At 60.7% G+C, this 22,312-nt stretch overlaps 1 protein-coding gene across 9 annotated transcripts; it reads left to right on the forward strand.

Annotated features, from left to right (window-relative positions):
* The first annotated feature begins 237 nt into the window (after positions 1 to 237).
* RAB3IL1 (RAB3A interacting protein like 1) lies at positions 238 to 21,740 on the forward strand. Of its 9 annotated transcripts, none has more exons than XM_037840605.1 (11): positions 238 to 423; positions 11,458 to 11,704; positions 12,120 to 12,215; positions 12,310 to 12,387; positions 12,863 to 13,081; positions 13,843 to 13,977; positions 14,705 to 14,833; positions 14,928 to 15,040; positions 16,707 to 16,809; positions 19,469 to 19,535; positions 20,619 to 21,740. In XM_037840605.1, exons 1-11 carry the CDS (start codon positions 272 to 274, stop codon positions 20,699 to 20,701), a joined length of 1,422 nt encoding a protein of 473 aa, XP_037696533.1. In that variant the 5' UTR covers positions 238 to 271; the 3' UTR covers positions 20,702 to 21,740. The 9 variants fall into 9 exon arrangements, with proteins under 9 accessions (XP_037696533.1, XP_037696534.1, XP_037696535.1 ...); XM_037840608.1 differs by lacking the exon at positions 238 to 423 and adding an exon at positions 2,679 to 2,731; XM_037840609.1 differs by lacking the exon at positions 238 to 423 and adding an exon at positions 2,679 to 2,731 and having other exon boundaries at positions 16,710 to 16,809.
* The last annotated feature ends 572 nt before the right edge of the window (positions 21,741 to 22,312 follow it).

Below are 22,312 nucleotides of genomic sequence, written 5' to 3' on the forward strand. Positions count from 1 at the left end.
CCCTCCCCTAGAGGTGTCTAACGTTCTCTGGCCCAGAGTCTGGGCAGGAGGCCCCCAGAGTCTCCTGCTGCCTGCTGAGCCACTGGAGTTAATAATTATGGGGTTTGAGGAGATAGACGCCTATCTGGGAGGTGCCTCCTTCACAGGCTGCTGCTCCTCAGAAGATAGCAAAGGTTAATGTGAGGTTCTGCCTGGGGGCAGGGAGAAAGCTCCGGTCACCTGCCTCCTGCCTAGCAGTCTCCAGAGGGGCCTGGGATCTGGTCTCCCCAGCATGGATACCCTGGAGGAGCCCACTGGGTGCCCTGCCCGAGGGTCATGCCCCATGTACCTGGCCATCAGCTCAGGGACTATCCGCTACGCTCCATCGGCCCGAGGCCCTGCACTGGAGGGGAACTTGGGAGAGAAGCCCTGGGATACACATGGGTGAGCCAGGGACTTGGGACAAGGGCAGGGGACCTTGCCACTCTGCAGGGGTGTGGAGGCAGGGAGGGTGAGAAGCTGGGCTCTTGGGGAACTGGCAGGGAGCTATGAGGAGTTTCGGGAGCCTCTACAAGGTCAGTGCCAGGGGTGGCTCTGAGTGTCTTGTCCAACTTGCTTGTTGTACAGAGCTGTAGGCTGAGGCTCAGAGAGGGCAAGACACTCATCCTGAGTCTCACAGTTTGCTGAGAACAAACCCAAGTCCAGAACCAGGGCTGGGTGCTCCAGGCTGGCTGTCTCCAGCTCCTCGACTACCTCCAAGGCCAAGGCTGCCAGGCTGGGTTGGGGACCAAGGGGCGGTTAGGGGTCAAATGGCTCATGGGCAGAGGATACATCTTTACTTCTACCTCCGCCCCCACCCTACCCCACCTCTCTGGCCAGGCACCTAGTGGATGCTCAGTAACCCCTTGTGGCCTGGATGCATGCAGCTGTAGCTTCCAGTGAGCTCTGGTTTCTGGGTTGTCTTTTTGGAAAATTGGTGTAAAGGGTCTCAGCCCCACCACCCCTGGCTGTGTGACATCAGGCAGTTTCCTTAACCTCTCTGAGTCCATTGTTTTCAGCTGAGGAGTGGGGCTTTCTGGGTTGCTGGAAGGAGTCATTGAGGCCATGATGACCGGAAGCATAGATGATGGTATATTTGTGGATAGTGCTTGGAGTGTTTATGCTGTGCTCCTGGAGTCGTGACCCCACACTAGTCCTTCGAGGCCTCAAGCAAGGGCCTTCCCAGCCCACCAGCCTTCCCAGGGCCGAAGAGTCTTCCTGAAGGGCTGGGCACCTCCTCCACCCCTTATCTCCCATGGTCTGGGTTCCTACAACTGGGACCAAGCCTTATCTTCTGCCTGGGCCTGTGAAGACTTGGAGGGCAGGGGACTTCCCTGGATCCTTTCCCTCCTTCCCCCCTTCCCTTAAATAGTGCACAGAGCAAGGGGTAGGAACACAGCAGTTGATCAAGTCCTACTTGGTGGAGGATTTAAGTCTGCAAATGTATGTTGACACTTGATTTGGGCCAGACCCTGTGCTGGGCTAGTGGCAGATGGGGGGACACAGAGCTGAGAAGGAGCTGGTCCCTGCCCTCAGGAAGCCACAGTCATGGAAGCAGTTGCCCTGTAGAGTGAAGGGCATGGGACATCTGGCTGAATGATCCTGGGAAGTCAGAAAGGATGCCATGGAGGGTGGCCCAGGTTGTTCACTGCACAAGGGGATGGCTTAGGGAAGGAGCGAGCAAGCCCTGATTCAATCTGCCCTCCACTCCCTAAATTCTATACCCTGGCCTGGGCTGCACTCACCTGGGAAAGGGGCACCGTTCTCCATTCTGAACAAAGACACTATGTGCCTGACAAGGTGTGCCCTAGGCAAATGGTGGCCCTGGAAGTGGGGGCGCTTGAGAGTGTGCTCCCATCCCTCATCTTCCACCAGGAGGGCAGAGCCTATGTCTGCAACATCTCTCCTGGGTCCATGGTCCATGGTTTGTGCTCAGGAAGTGGCTGCTGAATGAATGAATGAATGAAATGTGACCCCTAGGGGAGATCGGACAAGTTCAAGCCTGGGGCCCAGCATCTGTGGGCCTAGAAAAGGAGGGCCCAGATATCTGGTGGCATCTGTGGAAGGGGAGGTGCCCCTCCCCCACACCCCCTTCATGCGGAGGAAGGGTGGGAGCCACGGTCCCTGGAGGGAGAGAGAGGGATTGTGCTCTAACCGGGTCTGCTGGCCTTGAATGACAATCTGTGTGAGGATCGGGGAGCTGAGGGCCCGGGAGCCATAGCAGGTTCTCGAGCGGGGGTGGCCCAAGAGTGCTTCTCCGTGCTGGGGAGGTGGGTGACTGGAGAGGAGTCAGCTGGGGGAGTCTGACAGCAGCGCTGGCTGCGAGGCGATGGGGCCAGGGTTCCTCCGCCCTACCCCGGCCGGCTCACGGTCCCCGGGGCGGGCGGCCCGAGTGGGGCTGGGGCTGGGGCTGGGGCGCTCGCGTGAGCTCCCCGCGGGGAGCCCGGGGGAGGGGCGGGGCCGGGCACGTGTCCTGGGGCCGCCCCCTCGGCCACGTGACCCACCGAGGGCAGGGTCGCTGTTGGCCCCCGGGGCCGGGGCTCGAGAGCGGGAGCCGCCCAGACAGACAGGCCGCGGGCAGGACAGACCGGCGGCGGGGCGGAGTCGGCGGCGGGCGGGGACGCGGCGCGGGGCGGTGCAGTGAGGACGCGGCGGCGGCGGCGGCGCGGGGAGCGGACGCCCGGGCGCCCCGAGGCGCCGCGATGTGGAGTGGGTAGGTCCGCGCGCGCTCGCGGCCCCGCGCTGCGCTGGGAGGATGGGGACCCCCGCCGTTCGCGCGCCACCCCCCACCTGCCTGGGCTGAGGGGCGCGTGGAAGCACGAGGACCGGCGAGCAGCGGGGCAGCCGGGGAGATGGAAGGACACTCTGCGGGGAGGGGACGTGGCGGGGGGGAGGGTCTCTCGGCCGCGGGGAGTGGGGGGACAGAGCGGAAGGGTGACAGCGCCAGCTCCTCCTATCTCATCTGGAGTGCAAGTGAGATGGGGGTGGGGGGGCGCGCCAGAGTAAATCTGGGGTACGCGTCCAGAGGCGGGACTCCTCGGCTGGACGACCCCTTGGAAATCAGTGCAGTTGGGAAAGGGGGCGACTGGGTCTCGCCAAGGTCGCTGGCAAGTTGCTGGCAGGCCCTCCTCCATCGGGGGGCTCCAGGGGTGTGGAGTGGCCCTCGTGGGGTCTGCAAGGGGACAGCGCAGACTCTGGGTCTGGGATGAGGGACCCCAGAGGCACGTGTCTGTTGAGCGCTGGGTGCTCGAGGGTGGTCCTAACTTTTGGTCAACCTGGTGTGGGACCCCTGCCCCTTAGATGCAGAAAGGGAAACACACTTCCTCTTCTCCGCGGCCTGGAAAGAGCAGATCCCAGAGGAGATGCGGCCGGAGTGGGGGTGGGGAGTATTTCGTAAAGTAAGTAGGTCGCAGGAGGGGTCCCTGGGACAGGGCGCCTCTGCGGCCACAGCTAAGGAGTGGGAGAAGGCCCCTGGGGAGGCGAGCGGGCCGGAGAGGAGTTTTCTGAGACAGGCTGCGTTCATTTCTTTCCTTGGCACGTTGGCTTCCGAGAACCAAGAGAGTGATCCTGTGCAGAGGGGTACTGCGAGAAGGGGCTTCTGGAATTGGTGAGGTGTGGAGAGGGAGCCTCTTCCAAGGAGAGGGTTGCAGCAGAGCTGAGTGTTCTTTGGAATTGTGCCCCGGGGAAGGAGGTTGAGCTTAGGGAGAAAGTGGTCGAGGCCGGTTCGAGGTGCCTGGGGAGGTGAGGTTAAATCCGCCCGGGGTTAAATCTGTGTGCGGAGCAGCCTGAGCTGGAGGAAGTTTGGGACTCCTGTGTGGGGTGAACCCGGGCAAAACACAGCCACTGAGTTGCTGTGTGACCCTGAGGGGGTGGCTGCCCGTCTCTGGGTTTCTGGATGAAATGAGCTGGTTGTGGGGTGGGGAGTTATTCAGGTTTAGAGAGTGTCTTTCCCCGGAGGCATCCAGGCCCAAGACAGACAAAATTAGGGCTGGCCAAGAGATGGACGGTGACTTTGAGGACAGGGTCAAAGAGACACAAAGGTCCTGGAGAAGGCCCCAGGCCTGCATCCCTGTAGGTCCCCAGGACCTTGTGGATGAATCACCCTGCCAAACTGAATCCACTTAATCATCCACACGGTGCACTTCCTGTATGTATCTGTGGGTCCCCCAGGGCCTAGCTGGGTGCAGTGCACACAGTAGGTGCTTTATAAATGCAGGAGGAAAGTGTGAGGGGCAGAGTGGAGGGCTGCCCACCTGGCAAGTGAGAGCAGAGTTTCGAGGTTATCTGGAGCACTACATTTTTTCCCCTAAACTTTGTATTTGGAGATAATTTCAAATTTGCAGGAAAGTTGGCAAAAATAATACAGAAAACTCCAATATATCCCCCACCTAGGTGTACCAGTTTTTAACATTTTGCCACATTTGTTGTATCGTTCTTTCTTTCTACCGATCTATTATCTGTATCTATCTGTCTTCTAAACACTTGAGAGTAGGTTGTATACATCATGCTCCTTTAACACTTAATACTTCTGAGTATATTTCGTAAGAACAAGGATATTCCCTTATGTAACCACATTAAATGCAATTATTGAATTCCAGAATTTTACCATTGATGTAAAGGTACAGACTATTCCAACTTTTTCAGTTGTCCCAATAATGTCCTTTTGGGCATTTTCTCCTCCGTTATTCAGTCCATTCTAGGGTCATGTGTTGCATTAAATTGCCATTTCCCCTTTAGTCTCTTTTTAAAAATTGTGGTAATGTACACAACATAAATGTTCCCTCCCGACCCCTCCCCAGCACACCATTCCGTGGCATTAATCACATTCACAGTGGTGTGCTCCCGTCGCCACCATCCATTCCCGAAACTCTTTCATCACCCCAAACAACGACCCGGCATCCATTAGAGCACTGCATTTTTATGGACTCCTCACTTGGCTGTTGGGAGGCAGGGAATGAGGGCTCAGGGGCCAAGCTGTCTGATTGCCTGGTATCCTAGCTGCTCTATCAGACCCCAGCAGCACCTGGGAGGGACTCTGCCCAGGGTGTGACCTGCCCAGGTAGCTCTGATTTAAGCTCCTTGTTCTTGTGACCCCCTAGTAGCTCAAGACAGTCTGGGCAGGGATGTACTTGGAAGTGTTCATCCTAGATCGGGAGGAGTCTGGCATTAGGAGCAGGTGACCCCGGCTAAGTCATTGGTGTCCTAGGGACTTGATTTCCTCACCTGTAAAATGAGCCTGGCTGTCTCTCCCGGGTGACTGAGCTCTGCTGACACGAGGTCCTGGGCCAGGTCACCGCCTTGGCCTTCCTGAGACATTTCTTCCTGGGAGTGGACAGCGGTGGCCCTGCCCACATCCCAGCTTGACTGAACTCGGCAGGAGCTCGTGTGGATCCTCTTCTTTGGGATTCCCTAAGCATGGACCCTGAGTCCTGCAGCCAGTCGGACTTTAAAACACTCTCCCCCGAATCTGGGCTGCTCCCCTTCCCATCCCCCACAGTTTCACCCAACCATAGTCTCGGATGCCAAGCCTGCTCTGAGGCGGTGGGGGGAGGACAGCATCTTGGGTACTTGCATGTCTAACACGGTGCTGGGCATTTATTAGCAGAGGCCAGAGGTTGGCTTCTGGGCTGGTTTTCTGCCACTAAGTGGCCACATGACATCGGTGCAGCCCTTCAGTCCCAGTTTCCCCACCTGACAGATGGGGTTAATGGCATCCATCTCTCGGGAGGGCCAGGCTCTCTCTGATGGACTGTCCAGGTATGAGATGAGGCAGCTGCAGCCTCCCAGGGTAGGGGACTGTGTCTTTGCAGCAGGCAGGGTGCTGGGGACATTGGGGGCTATAGGTGCCACTGCCACCCTGTGATCTTGAACAAATCACTCACCTGCTCTGGGCCTTGGCTACTCTCAGGGATCTGGATCTGGGAACTCCTACCTGTAGGGCCTAAGTGACAGGGGACTCCAGGCTCTGAGAACAGCACTTGAATGGTCCCAGGGTCCAGGCAGGTCTGCCTATTTGTTGGGAAGAGATTGTAAAAACCTTACTGTTGCCTCCTCCTGGAAGCCCTCCATGATTTAACGACCTACTCACCCCCACCGCAGATGTGGAGCTGTCTTTCCTGCAGTTCCTTAATCAGCACATTTGTATCCAGGGCTCAGATCCTCAGTAGATTTCTCCCAGCATTTGCACAGGGTTTGTGCCCCACAGGCCTTGGAAAGTGGGAGCCAAAATGAAATTGGCGAGAAGGCAGCTCGGGCATCCAGAATCTGTGCTGTCCCGGAGATCAGCTGCATGGGTGCATGGTCCCTGAGAGGTACTCGCTGTTTATATGCGGGATGGTTGAGGCTTTGGGGTATCAGGTTCTTCTAGGCCTAAACAGGTAGGGAAGCTGGAGGCGGCTTTGAGACACGTGCTGTGTGCCCCGTAGCAGCAGAGGAGTGAAAAGTGCCACCGTCTCTAGCCTCCCGCTGGCTCCCAGTGGGGAAGCCGGGGCGGGAGAACCTCTTCTGGACTGATTGGGCTGGGCTGTGCTGGGCTGGGCTGTGGCCAGGAGGGGCTTGGCCAGACCCACCTGCTTCAGGTATTCTGCCCTCCCTGCTGTCCCGACCTCCTGTTCCCTCCCTACCTGCCTCCCCTTCCTAGTGTGGCCCCCACCCACCCTGGCTCCCTCCTGCCCCTCTGCCCTTCCTTACCTTGAGCTCATGGGATCCAGGTCTGACCCCAGGCCTGCCTCAGTGGGGCTTGACACCCATCCTGGGGCTGGGCTCTGCCCACCGCCCTGGGCTGCTTCTGTTCAGATGTGACGCTGTCGTCACAGTCTCCAGGAACCCTCCCCTGTGACCCCTGGGGCTCCTCCTCTCTGGCCCTCGGCTCTTCTGTCCTCCCCTTCGGGGCTGGTGCCTCCCAGCAACGTCACCCAGTCCTGCCTTTTCCCCTTTCACAGGATGTGCTGCTTCCCAAAAGCCTCAGCCACCCCCGTCTCTTTTCCTCGAAGGCCCCCTCCCACTTCATTTCTGTTCTGGGTACCCATGTTCTCCTTCTCTTCCTTCACTCTGTTTTTTTAATTAATTAATTACTGTGACTTTTCTCTGTCCCCTGCTCCATGTCCTGGTCCTACCACGAGTGTCCCTTCGGAGTCCCCTCCCAGCCCAGGCCCTGTGGCTTGTATGGCAGCCTGGGTGTGACCCTCCCCCCTCCCCATACCACCCATAGCTGTGCCAAACTTCCTCCAGCCCGTCTGCATCCTGCTTCACTTCTCTGAAACCACCATTCATCCCCTTCCCTCTTCCCCACCCATGGGCTGCTCTGGGTGACAGGTCACCTGACACACTGGGGCCTGGGCCCCGGGTTTGGATCCCGCCCTGCCACTCAGATCACATTCTGCTGGGTGTTCCTGCCAGCCTGCCCTCCCGCTCTGAACATCGTTACAGCCAGGCCGGTGAGAGCGTAGCCCTGGAGCGTCGGCACGAGGCTCACAGCCGGTGACAATTTTGGATACCCGGCGAGGTGGGCTGGGGTAGGTGAGAGCTTGGGGATGTGAGAGCTCATGGGCTTCGAGCTGAACACTCGGCCCTTCTCTGGGGACCAAGCCTTGCCGGGCGTGCAGGCCAGCCTGAGATTCCAGGGGGGCACAGGACACAAGTCACTTTGCTGTCAGGCTCTGTCCCCTCAGGGCCTTACTAGCACTGCCCCTGGAGCCAGGTCCAGGGTCGGGGTTTCTGCAGACGGGGTCAGCCACAGCCTCTCTGGGCTGGGGCGTGTGGGCCCAGCGTGCCCTCCAGCTCTCTCCTTTCTCTGGTTTCCAGGCTGCCTGTCTTTTCCCAGCTTATTGGAGGAACCCAGGGGTCTTTACCTCAGAGGTGACCCTGTAAATCATCCTGGGCACTGGTGTGTGGTGAGGGAGAGAGAGGCTGGGGGGCAGAAAGACTTCAACAGCCTGCTGGTCTGGTGGGGGCCGCGAGGGACACCCGGGGGAGCGGGTCCTGGCCCGAAGGCGGCCACCGAGGGGTCAGGACCATCGAGTGTGGGTGTCATCCTCATTTTTTGGTTGGGTCGCAAGCCTGGCTGGCTGTCCTCACGGCAGGCCCGCTGGGGCGAGGATGGCGGGAGCTGCAGTTTTTCCTCCGGTTGTGTGTTTCCTGGGGAAGTGACCAGCGGGGCCTTTCCGGTCTGAGCTGCCTGGGGGGTTCTAGGCAGCGGGAGCTGGCTTCAGGAGGGGGTGGGGGTGCAGGTAGCCCCCCTCTACCTCTGACCTTGACTCGGACTATCTCCTGCCTCTGTGCAGTGCCCCCTCTCTGCAGGCTGGGGGACACAGGCTTCCGGAGCTCATCCTGGAGGCTGGGCTCTCCTTCTGGAGGGAATGGCCGAGACCAGGACTGAGGAGCTGTCAGGGTGGGGGACAGAGAGCCTAACTGGCTGCCCAGGCCCACCAGGGGAGAGAGTCCCACCCCCTCACGGGCGCAAACCCAGGTTTTCGGGCCTCTGGTCTGGGAGGCTGAAGTGTGTGGAGGATTCTCTGGCTTGGGCTAGATGTGAGGGGCCTGGGGTTTCCCTTTCCTCAGAAATTTCTGAGTCCCAAGATCTGGCCTCCCAGCCCCACGGTGGGAGGGGGAGAAGGGGCTGAAGATTCACATTTCTCTGTCAGTTCGGGGGGGGCCTGCTTCTTCCCCTCCTGCCCCTGTCGCCCCCTGGCCCAGGTGTTAGGAAGCTGGTGGTGATGGGGTGTCCTGCTGCTCCCACACTTCCTGCCATTGGGATTTGGACTTGGAGCTTTTCCAGTGGTGAGGAGAGCGAGAGGGGAGGGTGTCAGGGAGACTGCTCCAGACCTCCTTGGGCCTCTGTTTCCTTTGGCTGCAAAACGGGTCTCCATTTCATCCCCCGCCAGCTGTGGGCTGAGGGGTGGAAATGGTGGGGGGCTGTCCGGCCACACCTCCAGCCTGTGCCCTTGGGGCCAGCCGGAGAGCCAGAGGCTGTGGCAATGGCCAGTGGCCCAGACCACACTGGTGGAAGGAGCTCCGTCCATGTGGGAGGGGCTGGCAGCCTTGTTCTGGGCAGGGGAGCTGGGGGATGGTGGGAGAGATCCTTCCAGTGGGAAGGGCATTGGGGCTGGGGGCTGAAGACCCCATGCCCCGTGCTGTCCCTGTGGCCCCCACCCTCCACCCTCCACCCCAGCCTGCAGTTCTTGCTCATTCTGTTGGACTGGACGGCCACCCGAGGGGGGGTCTGCTGCCCCCGGCCGAGCCTGAGTGACTCTTGCCTTTTGCTCTCGCTGAAGAAGTGGGGCTGGGCCCCGGTGGGGACACTTCCCTGGGGCCTGCGGTTCCAGCTACTGGACCCAGATCCCGGGCAGGGATGGCGGGCATCTCTGCCAAATATAACTGCATACTAAATGCTGCTACGTACCATGCTGTGTGTGTTAAAAGTGACTTCCCGTTTGATTCTTACAGTGCCACCTGCAAGTTTTGAACCCCATCCTGCAGGTGGAGGGAACAAGTTCAGTAATATTATTTCAGGAACATTCCCAGGGGTTCACGTGCCCCCCAGGCCAGAGATGGGCATAGAACCCGGGCTTGGCCTGACTCTCTGGCCCGTGTTTCAGCCACAGCTCCCCCAATCCCAGGCCCTCCCTCCTAGGAAGATGGTTTCTGGGCCGGAGCAGAGGCTGAGAAGCCTGTTTGGGCAGGAATTGGGTCAGATTTCCCTGCCACGGCCAAGGAGGAGCCTCCCGAGTTCCCCTGGGCCCAGCAGCCATTGGTCCTGAGACGGACGCACGGATGCCACCACTCACTGCACCCCCCCCCACACAAACACTCCCACCCACCTTCTGCTGTGGCTGGCACGGGGTAGGGGGCTTCATGGGGCAAAGACGTGTCCGCCAGTGCCAGCAGTGCCCTGGATCAGCTGCGTGGCCTGGGCAAGTCCTCCCTCTCTCCGGACCTCAGTCCCTTCATCTGTAGAATGGGGGCAATACCACAAGTGTGGATGAGAGTTGTAAGCAAGATAACGAGGGGCAGAGCACCTGGGGTTGAGTCTGGCCTAATGAGTCCTCTGGGGATTGTTGGGGGTCCTGCCACAGCCCTCAAACTCAGGGATCCCTTGCCAACAAGACACCCCCCCCCCACCCAGGGTACTAGGAAAGCCCTTGTCTGGCATCCTTGCTGCAGATGGAGTGATGGACAGGTTCCAACCTTATGCATGAAAATTCTGGGTCCCTGCCAGGCAGGGCCCGGCCTGGGAAGCCTAGTGGCCACACTCAGAGCCCAGGGCAGGCTGAACCGGACAGCTGGACAGACCCGTGCGAAGGTTGGAGAATGGGCTCCTTGCTGGGGTCCCTTTGTGTTACCTAGGGGTAAACTGAGGCTCGAGGGCTGTTTGGTGCCAGTTCATAAAATCTGGAGGATGGGATGGGGAAGGAGTGAGGGGGGCTGGAGGAGTATTTGGAGGGCAGACCCACAGACCCACCTCCAGCCCTGCCTCTCACCCCTCCCCGTCCACAGCCCTGAATCCCATGACCCCTGGACCTTTACCCTGCCCCCTCTTGTGTGAGCAGCCCTCCAACAGTTTGCAGCTTGGCACCAGCCCTGCCCCCCATCAGCCAAGGCGGCTCAGAAGCTGCTGGCTCAGGAGCCGCCGGCTTTTGCTGAATGAGCAAGTCCAGAGGTGCTGTCTTGGCACAAACCACCGCTGGCTGAGCCCTCCCCTCCCTCTCCGGGGTCTGCTGCAGAGGAAGGGGGCGGGGAGCAGCGGGAGAAGGGGAAGGAAGGGAGGCGGAGGGGAAGGGGGAGGCCAGGGTCTTTACCTTCAGGGAAGGGAGGGTCCTGAGGCCCAGAGAAGGGGGGTGCTTAGCCAAGGTCACCCCGCAGGCCAGCGAGGGCAGGACTGATCCCCCACAAGCTCCAGAGGGGGCAGGAAATGGGTCTGCCTTGCCCAGGCTGCTTGCAGAATCTTCCCGCCTCAGCCCTGCCTGCCCTGGCTGGGTCCCTCCCCTTGGCCCGCCCCGAATGGGGTGTAATTTGCACACAGTTTGCATTAACATCAATGGGGGCTGCTCCCACTTTCAGTGACCCTTTAAGTAGGGCCATGGGGATTGTCCCCACTTTATACACTACAGATGGAGACTCCAATTCTCAGTTTCGCTGCATTCACCGTTTTTTGGACACACACAAACAGAGTTCCTGCTGTGTGCTGCCCCGTTCCTAAGCCCTGGGCTTCTGGGAGGGGTGGTTGACAGAGATAAATGAGTCCTGTCCTTGTCCCCAAGAGACCTCATGCTCTGACATTCTGCTCCTGTGACAAGCCCAGTAATGGTGGTGTCCCTGCTTTGCAGATGGGGAGACTGAGGGCCAGGGGGGCAGGGACGTGGCCCAGGGTTGGTGCCAGCGCTCAGCTCTCCAGACCCCACCCTGCACCCTTCCTCTGCTGATATCCTCTCTGCCTTGCAGCCAGCCCCAGGTGGAGGAGGGCCGCCCGCCGCCCCTCGCGGCTGTCCCCTGGAAGAGCGGGGGCCCCTGCAAAGGCCGCGGGGAGTCCCCAGGAGCCCTGGCGGAGACCCCTGCCAGGGAGGAGGCCCAAGGCGAGGAGGGCCCCACGGCCACCCAGCTGGACGTGTCCCGCCTGCGCAGCTCATCCATGGAGATCCGAGAGAAGGGCTCGGAGTTCCTGAAGGAGGAGCTGCACAAGGCCCAGAAGGTGGGGGCTGCGGGCGGGGGCCAGGGGGCTGGGGAGGGGCTGGGGGCTGGGCTCATAGTGAGTGCTCAGATTTGCCGAAAGGAGGGGGAGGATGCTTTTTCAAAGCCACCATGTGCTGAGCACGTGGCAAGTGAACACAAGCAGAGATCACGTTCTTCTGGTGATTTTTAAAACCACTTTTAAAAGGCTCAACTGCTCAGAAAAGCTGTGCCGGGCGCTAAAGGACTGACAGTGGGGTTTTCAATTTCATGCTGTGAGCTAAGTGGGAAATGCATCATAAGCAGCTCGGGGCCCACGAGCCCAGAGGACCCAGGCAAGGAGCCTGGTCGGGTGAGCCTGAGTCCTCCCCGCGCCAGGCCTGGGGGCCTTGGGGACCCCCACTGGGGCTAACAGCCGCCTGCTTCGCACCCCCCAGGAACTGAAACTGAAGGACGAGGAGTGCGAGCGGCTGTCCCGGGTGCGGGAGCAGCTGGAACAGGAGCTGGAGGAGCTGACGGCCAGCCTGTTCGAGGTGCGCTCCGGCCGGCGGGGGAGCGGCCTGGGGTTGGGCCGCCGGCCATCCCTCTGCTCCTGGCCACTCACGCAGAGCCTGCCCTTCTCCCCAGGAAGCCCACAAGATGGTGAGGGAGGCCAACATGAAGCAGGCGGCGTCAGAAAAGCAGCTGAAGGAGGCGTGGGGCAAGGTGGGGTGCTGTTTGGGGTCCCCAGACTTTGCTGCCCAATTGGGCCCTCACCAAGGCCCAGTGGGTTGGCAGGGATGGGTAAACTGAGGCCCAGAGAGGGCAGGGGCGGGGATGTCTGAGATCACATAGCAGAAATGCAGCTGCTGGAATGGGAGCCCCAGCTCCCCAGGGCCCTGTTTGGGCCAGGGGGATCCTGTGGGTGCCCTAATTTCTTCTCCTTACTGCCAGCCCCCCCAACAAAGCAGAAACCCCAGCCTGGCCACGTGGGCCTAGGCAGGTAGCTTCCGTGTGCCTGTTTGCTTGCCCGTTGTTCCTGGCTCCCAGACAGGTGGCTCAGAGTGGAGTAATCTTGGGCTGTTCACGCCTCCTCTCCGAGCCTCAGTTTCCCTCCCTGTAAAATGGGTGATGGGTGGAGTTAGGGGCTGGGCCCTGCTGGGGGTGGCCATCCTGAGCCGGGCTGGCATGTCCCGGTCAGATCGACATGCTGCAGGCGGAGGTGACAGCCTTGAAGACACTGGTCATCACGTCCACCCCAGCCTCCCCCAACCGCGAGCTCCACCCCCAGCTGCTGAGCCCCACCAAGGCTGGGCCACGCAAGGGCCACTCCCGCCATAAGAGCACCAGCAGCGCCCTCTGCCCGGTGGTGTGCCCTGCTGCGGGACACGCCCTCGCCCCGGACAAGGAGGGCAAGGAGGTGAGGGGCGGCGGGCAGGCGGTGGGCACGGACCGGGAGAGAACGGCGCCCATGGTCAGCAGGCTCAGAGCCCTCGGGGGGGGACCCAGCCCACCTGTGCGCTGGGTGGCCTGGAGCCTATCCTGCCCCTTTCTGGACCTCTGGGTCCTCGTGGGTCATGGGAGCTGGACAGGCTCCTTCATCTCAACCACTTGTGATAGCCTCCAGGGTGTGCTCTCTGGGGGGTCTGACAAGCCCGTCCCCACCACGCTGACCCTGCCTGGTGTGACTTTTCCTGAGGCCTGCCCTCGGGTCTCTACAGGGACACGCTGCCTCCTGGCCACAGCCCTGAGAACCCGGCCACCTTGTGATGCCCCACACGATGGTCTTGGACGCCCTCTGGCGGTGGCCCAGCGACAAGCATGGCTTGTGGCTGGGTGGTGGCCCTCCCCTAGGGGTCCCTGGTCCAGGCCGGGCGGTGACAGCGACGCTTAGGGCTGTGAGTCCTTGGGCAAGCAAGGCCACCTGTCAGCACCTCGATCCTCCCATGGGAACTGACCAGTCGCGGTGCTGAGAGCTCAGCCCAGGGCTACCCCGGCTGCCGAGGGTCTGTGACACCAAGCCTGCCCCTCCCCCACTCGGGGGACCCCAGAGTCCTGCCGGAGAAGCCTCTCGCCCCCTGCCTTCCAAGCTCAGAGCTTCCCACTGGACACTAACCTCTCCTTCCTCCTGTCTGTCTCTGTGCATCGATCTGTCTGCCCCGCCGGGCCCGGCCCGCTCAGCCCGGGCTGCCCCCCCTCCTCTCCTTGCTCCTCTGTGTGGTCCCCAGCAAGGCGGTTCACCTCACCTATGAGCCGGTCTGGCCGCTCCCACCCGCGGCCCCCACCTCTGCTACCTCTCTCTACTTTTCCCGACAGGTAATGGCTCCAGAGAAGGGCTGCCCCTGGCCTGCCCCAGCCTCCCTCCCTCTGCATGTGCCCAGGGGGGACCAGCGAGTCACCTCCCTCGAATGGGCAGCAGGGGCAGCCTGGGTGTGTTCCCTCCCATCTGTGCGCATGTGTCCATGTGTGCCACGTGTACCTGCGAGTACCTGCATGTACCTGTGTGTACCTGCGTGTACCTGCAAGTACCTGCATGTACCTGTGTGTACCTGTGTGTGACCTGCATGTATCTACAAGTATCTGCAAGTGCCTGTGTGTACCTGTACCTGCGTGTACCTGCAGGTTTGCTCTTTGACTTCTCCTCTTCGAGGAGGCACAGGGGGTCTTCGAGACAAGGCCGTGGGCCCAGATCGGACTGCGACGTGACCCCCAGCCTGGGGCAGCTCTGCTGCCCTCCCCCTCCCCTTGGCATGCTTGCACAGATCCTTTAGATTAAAAAAAAAAAAAAAATGGCCCTGGTTATCCTGTAGTGCCAAGAAACTTAAAGTATGCCTGGAAGGGAAACTTTTCGTTCCGAGTTGTTTGCTGCAAGGGGGCAGAAGGAGATCTTGTGGGGAACCCGCACAGCCCCCAGGGGCAGAGCTGCTGGCATGCTGGGGTTGCCCCTGCCCCCCCCCCCCGCCCCCTCGGGCTCTGCCGGCCTCTATTGCACTGGGCCTCGGCACCCTGACTGCTGTCCATGCTGGCTCACCCCTCCCCACAGGTGGACACAACCCTCTTTGCAGAGTTCCAAGCTTGGAGGGAGTCACCCACCCTGGACAAGACCTGCCCCTTCCTGGAGAGGGTGTACCGGGAGGACGTGGGCCCCTGCCTGGACTTCACAATGCAGGAGGTGAGGCAGGGCAGAGGGCAGCACAAGGGGGGCCCGGCCCCTCTGCCCCAGCCCAGCCCCTCACCACTCCACCCTGCTGCCCTGATACATGCAGCTCTCAGCGCTGGTGCGGGCCGCCGTGGAGGACAACACTCTCACCATCGAGCCTGTGGCTTCGCAGACACTGCCCACCATGAAGGTGGCCGCGGTCGAGTGCAGCAGCGCCAAGTACGCTTAGCAACCTTAGCCCCTTCCCGCCCATCAGGAAGACTCGGCCTGGCCTCAGAGGACAGAGTCTGGGGCCAGGTCTCCTGGGGTCCTGGTGTGGGAGCATCTGAAGGGAGAGGGCACAGCTGCTGGCTCAGGTGGGGCAAGGAGGCATCTTTGACAGAAGTTCCCCTGCCTCTAGTTGTGTACCCCTATGCTCTCCAGGGTCTCTGGGGTCTCCCTCTTCCTGGCTGGCCTGACACACGTCCCCCTCCCCCTCTCTCCCACGGTGGGTTCCGGGCCCCAATTGTCAAGTGAGTGACGTCAGTGCTGGCTTGGCCTCTTGCTAATAGATCCCCTGATGGCCGTGGCATCTTGTTCTCCCCTCTCCCCAGCTGGCACCGAGCAGGGCTAGGAGAGAACAAAGTGGCCAGGGCGAGCCAGGGGCAGCATCGGGGAGGACTCCCCCTGGCAGCCCCCGTTCTGGCCGGGGAGGGCTGGCACCATGGTGAGAATCTCGTCACGGAGGGAATGTGTGAGCTGGGTTTTGAAGGGTGAAAAGCAGTTTGCCAGGTAGGCAAGGGCCTTTCAGGCAGAGGGAGCAGAAGGAGAGAAGGTATGAGAAGCTGGAGTGCTAAAGGAAACCCCACCGTGTTCATGGGTAGAGCAGTGGGGTGGGCAGGGAGTCAGGACTGAGGCTGTGGGGGGTGTGAAAAAAAACAAACAAACAACAAACCTCAGATGCCATTTGGGCTTTAACCCACTTGGCCAGCATTTCACAAATCGTTGATAAATGCTCCCTGAAAAGAGGGCTCCCTGGTCACATCAGAGAGTCAGAGTGTGTTTGGAGGCAGTAAAGGCTCTGATAAGTCCCGCAGCAAAGAAGCCTATTCAACCTTCTTTTACTTGGGACTCTCCATAATTATTTCTTGGGCAGTAGGAAGGCAGCAGAGAAAAATGATGCACTGGAGGTGGGTTTTTGGAGGAGCCCTGGCTGTAGTGTGAAAACGGGGAGAACTGAAGAGAGAGGGGCAGGCTGGGGGAGTGGAAGAGGTCCAGGTAAAGCTCATGCTGTCATCATCTGCCCCGGGGACTTGGTAACCGAGTGGAGGGTGGGGAGGAGAGAGCAGATGATGCCCGGGTGTCATTTATGGAGGCAGGATCCTGCGGGGGACCCGGAGTTGGGAGTGGGGACCAGACAGTGGGCAGCCAAAGGTGCTGAGTGAGGTTGCCGAGGCCGGGTGGGGAGGAGAGATGGGGGCACAGGATGGGGTTCTTAGGGGGTGGGCAGCAGGCAGCTGAGAACCATTCAGGGGCTCAGAGGTGTGTGTGGGGGGGCAGATGGATAAGGCAGGTGAATGCCGTGGTATTGGGAAGGGGGTGGCAGGCAGACCTCAAGCAGTGGGGTCCAGCTTGGCTTAAAGGTCTAGCCTGGGCGTTGAGTGACCTTGAACAATACAATACTGTGTTCGGAGGGGTGTAGTGTGGGTTAAATAAAATAAATAAAATTAAAGTATTTAAAACGTCCATCCTGGGGCTCGCTGGGGCCCCGGGCTCCCTCGGAAGCAGGGTGGGGAAGGGCTGCCAGGCCCCAGCCCCACGTCTGTTTGCCCGTCCTCCTTGCCTGAGCTGGGTGGGCGATCCCCCCAGCCGGCGGCCCCTGTGACCACCTCTGCTTCGCCCCCAGCAGCACGTGTGCCCTGAGTGGGCTGGCCCGGGCCTGCCGCCACCGCATCCGGCTGGGCGACTCTGAGAGCCACTACTATATCTCACCGTCCTCCCGGGCCAGGGTGAGTCGTCCTCTGGTTCCACCTGGGCTGGGCCTCTGGGCCTTGGGGCCCCAGGCCTGGGAGCTCCACCAGGACCTTGATCTCCAGAGCAGGGCACAGGCTCAGAGAGGTACAGAGGCTGACCTGGGCCACACAGCCAGGCCAGCTCTGTTTCCTAGTGCTGTGTAACATATTACCATAAATTTAGGGGCTTAAAATGACACCCAGTTATTATTTCATGGTTATCCTGGGTCAGATTCTCTGTTCAGCATCTCACGAGGCTGCAATGAAGGTGTCGCCTGAGCTGCGCGCCTCTCGGGAACTCAGGGTCCTCTCCCAGCCTCCCCTGGTTGTGGGCAGAATTCAGTTCCTTACAGTTGTAGGACTGAGGTCCCCACTTTCTTGCTGTCTGTTGACCAGGAGCTGCTGTCAGCTCCTAGAGGTGGCCCCTGCACAACCCAGAAGCTTGCTTCCTCAAAGCCATCAGGAGACTGTCTCCCATCACAGGATTGGCACCTTGAGAGTGACACTGGGGCTCAGTTAAAGCTTGAAGCTCCCGACTCCCAGGCTGGTTCCATCCTGAGGCTGGTGAAAGGATTCATAGCAGTGTCTGTTCCACAAGCCTGGGGTCGGCTGTGGGTGGCAAGGGGCTTCTGGGAATCCCAGCTGCCACCCTCCCCTGCCATGTGTCCCAGGCGGGGCCAGGGGACCTCACCAAGCTGGGGATTGAGGATGGGGGTGGAGACTGTCATGGGGACAGAAAGAGATGGAAACCAGAAGCTCAGTGCAAACGTGGCGGGACATGGACAGGCCCTCCTTGAGGCGCCGTCTCCCGCCTTCAGACTTCCCAGAGGCTTCTCAGGGAGGACGTGGGGCAGGGTGGGCAAAGAGGCCCAATCGCCAGGCAGCAGACTGTCCAGAGAGGGCAGTGGCTGAAGTGGCACAGCTGTGCTTAGGGATGGCCAGCCTTTGACAGTTCCTGCAGGGCGTTTGAGGGGGTTGTTCTGGTGAGTTCTCCCAGCACCATGCCAAGCTCTCGTTTACCGAAAGGGAATCTGTGGGGTTCTGGGAGCCACAGCCTAGACCTGGGATGTCCTGACTCCAGCTCTATGCTCTTTTTGCTGTAGCCCCTGCCCCGTGGATTTTGGCCAGGGCCTTGTTCAGTGGCCATTCATCCCTGTTGCCCTTTCCCAACCCTAATCCAGGGCTCAACAGAAGGGCCAAGGCAAGATATTCCCATGCCTAGCAAGTTACATTTAGTACTTTCTTTTTCCCAGGCCTGTATGCCTGGCTGTACTGTACAGAGCTGGGGGTGGGAGATAAGAAGAGTCTGAAGATTTAGGATGAAGTCCCCACCCTGAGACAAAAGCTGAGGGTGTGGAGTCAACAGGGAGAGTGTTCTGTCCCCAAAGCCAGGACTCCCTGCTCCTCCCCACTCCAGATCCTTCAGTGGGACCTCCACTGTCTGCTGGAGAAAGCCCAGACAACACTCTAGCCTGGCACATGGGCTTCTCCCATCCCTACCTCTGCACAGCCCCCTGCCGCAGCCTCTTCTCTGTCCCCCCACAGGCAGTGCCCTATGTTCTGGCCTCACTGGGTTAGCCCTGGGATATCTCATCACCTGCCTGTCTGTGCACCTGCCCGTTCCCTTTGCCAGGGACACACAGCCCCTGCACCCACTCTGCCCTCCTGGCCCTTTCTCCTGTGTGTTTGAGGGCCCCGCAGGAGCATCCTCTTCTGTCTGGAGCTGTCTTCACTCCCCAGCCTGCTTGTGTCCACCACCCTTGACATCCCTCCCACAGAGTGCAGGGCATTCCATAGGGGCTGCGGGTGTAGCTGCCAAGAAGGAGAGCCAAAGGCAGAGCCCTTGTGCAACTCAGAAGGGGAGGGAGGGAAGCAGGATGGGACAGCAGGGGAGCCAAGCAAGGACATGGCCTCAGCTGGAGCCCAGTGTCAGCCTGTTCCCTAGGGCCTCAGGAGCACAGGGTTGGCTCCACCTGCGGCCAGGGGCCTGCCTTGTGTACCTCCACCCCAGTCGGTCTTTGGCTGACGTCTGCAGGGGGCAGGGGGTGCAGAGAGGGGCACCTGTGAGCCATCAGCAGCCAACAGCTGGGAGATGGAGCCCCAGCCTGGTGAAGGGGTCCTGGGCAGGACCCTAACAGCACCCTTCCCACAGTCTGAGAGTGTTGGTGGCAGGCCCATGTCTGCATCAACTCCAGGTCCCCAGGGTGAGTGGCTTCCAGTCCCCCTGCTTTTCCTGACAGTACAGATAGTTCCAGCACAGGCAGGCCCACCAGGCTGTGTGTCCACGCGCAGGGCTTGAGCTGCCCGGTTCCATCTCTCGGCTCAGCCACTTCCCAGTTCCGTGACCTCTGCAGTCCTTGTTGGGTGTCTTCTGACTTCATTCTTAGAGCCTCATCTTCCCCCACGTGTAAAATGGGATAAGCGTGCCTGCCTCATTTGATACGTGGGCTTGATTAGATGTGGCTCGGAATGCTAACTGTATTGCTAGCATCAGTTAAAACTTCGAAGCCCATCCCTGTCTGACTCGGGGCATTTTCTTGTTCAGATGGGAACCTGGGGCTGCCAGCTCTGATCTCAGATCCCCCTTGGCTTGCTGGGGGGCCCCAGGTTTGGGGGCTGGCTGGTCACACATGCCCCTGGCCCCTTTTGCCCACAGATCACTGCAGTCTGCAACTTCTTCACCTACATCCGCTACATCCAGCAAGGCCTGGTGCGACAGGACGGTGAGCGCCCCCTGGGGGCCGGCGGGGGGAAGGCGCCGGGAGAGGGGGGCGGGGCGGGCAAGCGCAGGTTGCAGGGGTTCCCAGTCCGAGGCCGGTTGCACTGGGGCTCCTCAGCCAGAAGCCCGGCGAGGGGGGTGGCTGTGAGTTAGTAAAGGTCCTGGGAGCTGCTACCTGCAGGTGCCCTGTCATTGCCATGTCCTCAGAAAGGGTGCTGTCCTGGGGTGGCTGGATCTCCTGGTTGCCAAAATCTATGGAGAGATGAACTGTCCAAGGAGCTACCTCCTCCAAGGAACTCTCCAGAAAAGCCATCTTGACCCGTCCCGGTGACCAGGCTGCTCTTTCTCCTGCCCAGACCTCTGGCTGCCCCAGGGCCTGTAGGGACAGCTCTCCTACAGTTACTGAGCAGGGCCCTGCAGGATGGGGGGCCCCTCGTGAGACCTTCCTCCCACCCCTGCCTCCACGCCTTTGCCCCCACCATGCTCCTTGCTGCCCACTGCCCCCTGCCCCCCATTTCTTTGTTCCCTGGTAACTCTTCTCCCGAGCCAGTTTTGAGTCTGGGCCTCTCTGCATAAGGAGGTGGTTCCTCCCCAGCTTGGGGGTCAAGGCCAAGGCCAGTGCCCACTGGATATTTGCTCCTCCAGGCCAGGGGACGGGCCCAGAGGGGCTGCCTCCTCCCAGCTACACGGACTGATGCTGTGGCCCCGCCTCCATGAGACCCCAGGGAAAAGGGGGGTGGAAAGCATTTGTAAGCTGTGGGGTGTGGTTCCCAGATCAGGGGTCATCCGTGATGAGTGCAGGGCAGCGTGTGCATGTGTCGGGGTGGGACATGGGTGGGGTTGGCCTTCACCTCTGTCACCAGGGTGGTACAGAGCCCTTGTGCCCGCTGGTACTCACTGGTTTCCAAGGCATGCTCACACCCAGCTCCCATCCCATCTCTTCCCCGACATGCCCCATAGCCCCATTTACAGATAAGGGCCTGGAGTGTCAGGGAGGTCCAGCCACGTGTCAGAGGTCACCGTCTTGCGGGGTGGGGAAGCCTAATGCAGAGCTGTCCCCGAGCTGTCACCTTGTCTCTGCCTGCAGCGGAGCCAATGTTCTGGGAGATCACGAGGCTGCGGAAGGAGATGTCCATGGCCAAGCTCGGCTTCTTCCCCCAGGAGGCCTAGGGCAGAGCCTGGGCCTGGAGAGGGGCTCTGGGTTGGAGCACACATCTGCCCCAAGGTGGACAGACAGACAAGAAGACCGGGTCCTAGAGCCAGCCCTGAGCCAGAAGCTGACCACCTGCCCCAGGACCGATAAATGACCCGGCCCCAGAGACAGCGCCGGGCCGGCACGAAACATCCATCCCAGGGCAGACGGAGAGGCAGACAAGACTGGACCTCATGGGGTCCCTCTCTCACCCACTGGGCTCTACAACTCACCAGGAGACTTCAAAGAAAGCACCAAACACCAAGGAGCTCAATGCCATGCTCAGGGGGCTCAGCCCTTGGGAGGGGTCCCTGGGGCAGCTGGTAACCCCCTCTCTGGTCCTGGGAGCTGCTACCTGCAGGTGCCTTGTCATTGCATGTCCTCAGAAAGGGTGCTGTCCTGGGGTGGCTGGATCTCTGGGGTATCCCCCCCCACCCTGCCCAGTTCCCTCACCCTAGGCCACCAGCACCCCTGTGGCCTTTCCTCATCCCGTTCCCTGATGGCCTCCCAGTTGGACTGTCCCAGTGGCCCCTACTGTCCCGAGTGCCCCCGGGAGGGGCTGGCAGGGCCCCCACTGGTCCCTCCCACTTCAGCCTGTATGTGGTTGAGAACGGCCCGGAAAGGTTCCTAAGATGAGTCAGGGGCCCTCCTCCCTCCCCCAGCCCTGTGCTCCCAGGAGGCCCTGCACCCACCACTCCTGGAAGGCCTGGGACACTTTTCTTCTGACATGAGACCCAGACAAGGCCTCAGGACGCCCCTGCCTGTTTTCAGCTGGGGTGGGGGTGGGAGTGGGCACACAGACGAGGAGGGCTGGGGTCACCAAGCCCTGCAGGAGGGGCCGGGCTGGAGCCGGCAGGACCTGGGCCGCTCCCCTCACCCCTCGCAGCCCACCTGCAGAGGGGCCTGGGGTTCAGGGTTCAGGGCTCCAACCTGACACATCCCTCACCACGTCCGGATTTCCTTCTTTTAATGGAATGTAATGCGATCTCTATTTAATAAAAGAAGGCTTTGTTGGTAGAGGCCCGGCTGCCATGTGCTCCCCCGCTCCTGCTCCTTGGGGCTCCAGCCAAGGCTTGGGCATCTAAAGGGACGAAATCAAATCCGCTCCTTGCCCACCCTCGTGCTTGGGATTAAACCCAAATCCTGAAAGCTTCCTCCCCCACGGCCCCTGCCACTGACTTGCTGTAGGGAGTACTGCTTGAGTCCTCCCTGGGGTTTGGGGGGCAAGTCTGATCTCCCTCCCCCAGCGTGGATGTGCTGGGTTTCCCAGCCCTGATCCTAGCTGGGTTCTTAGCAAGGGACAGTGGGGTGGCCAGGGACTCCAAGGACCCAGGCTGGGGCTGGGGAGATGTCTCAGGGTGCCCAGACCCTCCCCACCTGTGCAGGTGTGGGCCCAGGCCAGTGGGGGCCCTTCCGGGGGGGCACAGCAGCTCTGGACCAGGGTCTCCTGGGGCAGGCACTACCTCAGGGTGGGGTTGGTGGGGACTTCCCCATTGACCTGAGGCCTGGGGGCCATTCAGCCGGGAAGTCAGGCAGCCATGGGCCGGCCAGGTCTTTTATCAAGGTCCTTCACCCTGTTACCCCCTCCA

This window comes from Choloepus didactylus, chromosome 6 (genome assembly GCF_015220235.1).
Source record: "Choloepus didactylus isolate mChoDid1 chromosome 6, mChoDid1.pri, whole genome shotgun sequence".
NCBI classification, from domain to species: Eukaryota; Metazoa; Chordata; class Mammalia; order Pilosa; family Megalonychidae; genus Choloepus; species Choloepus didactylus.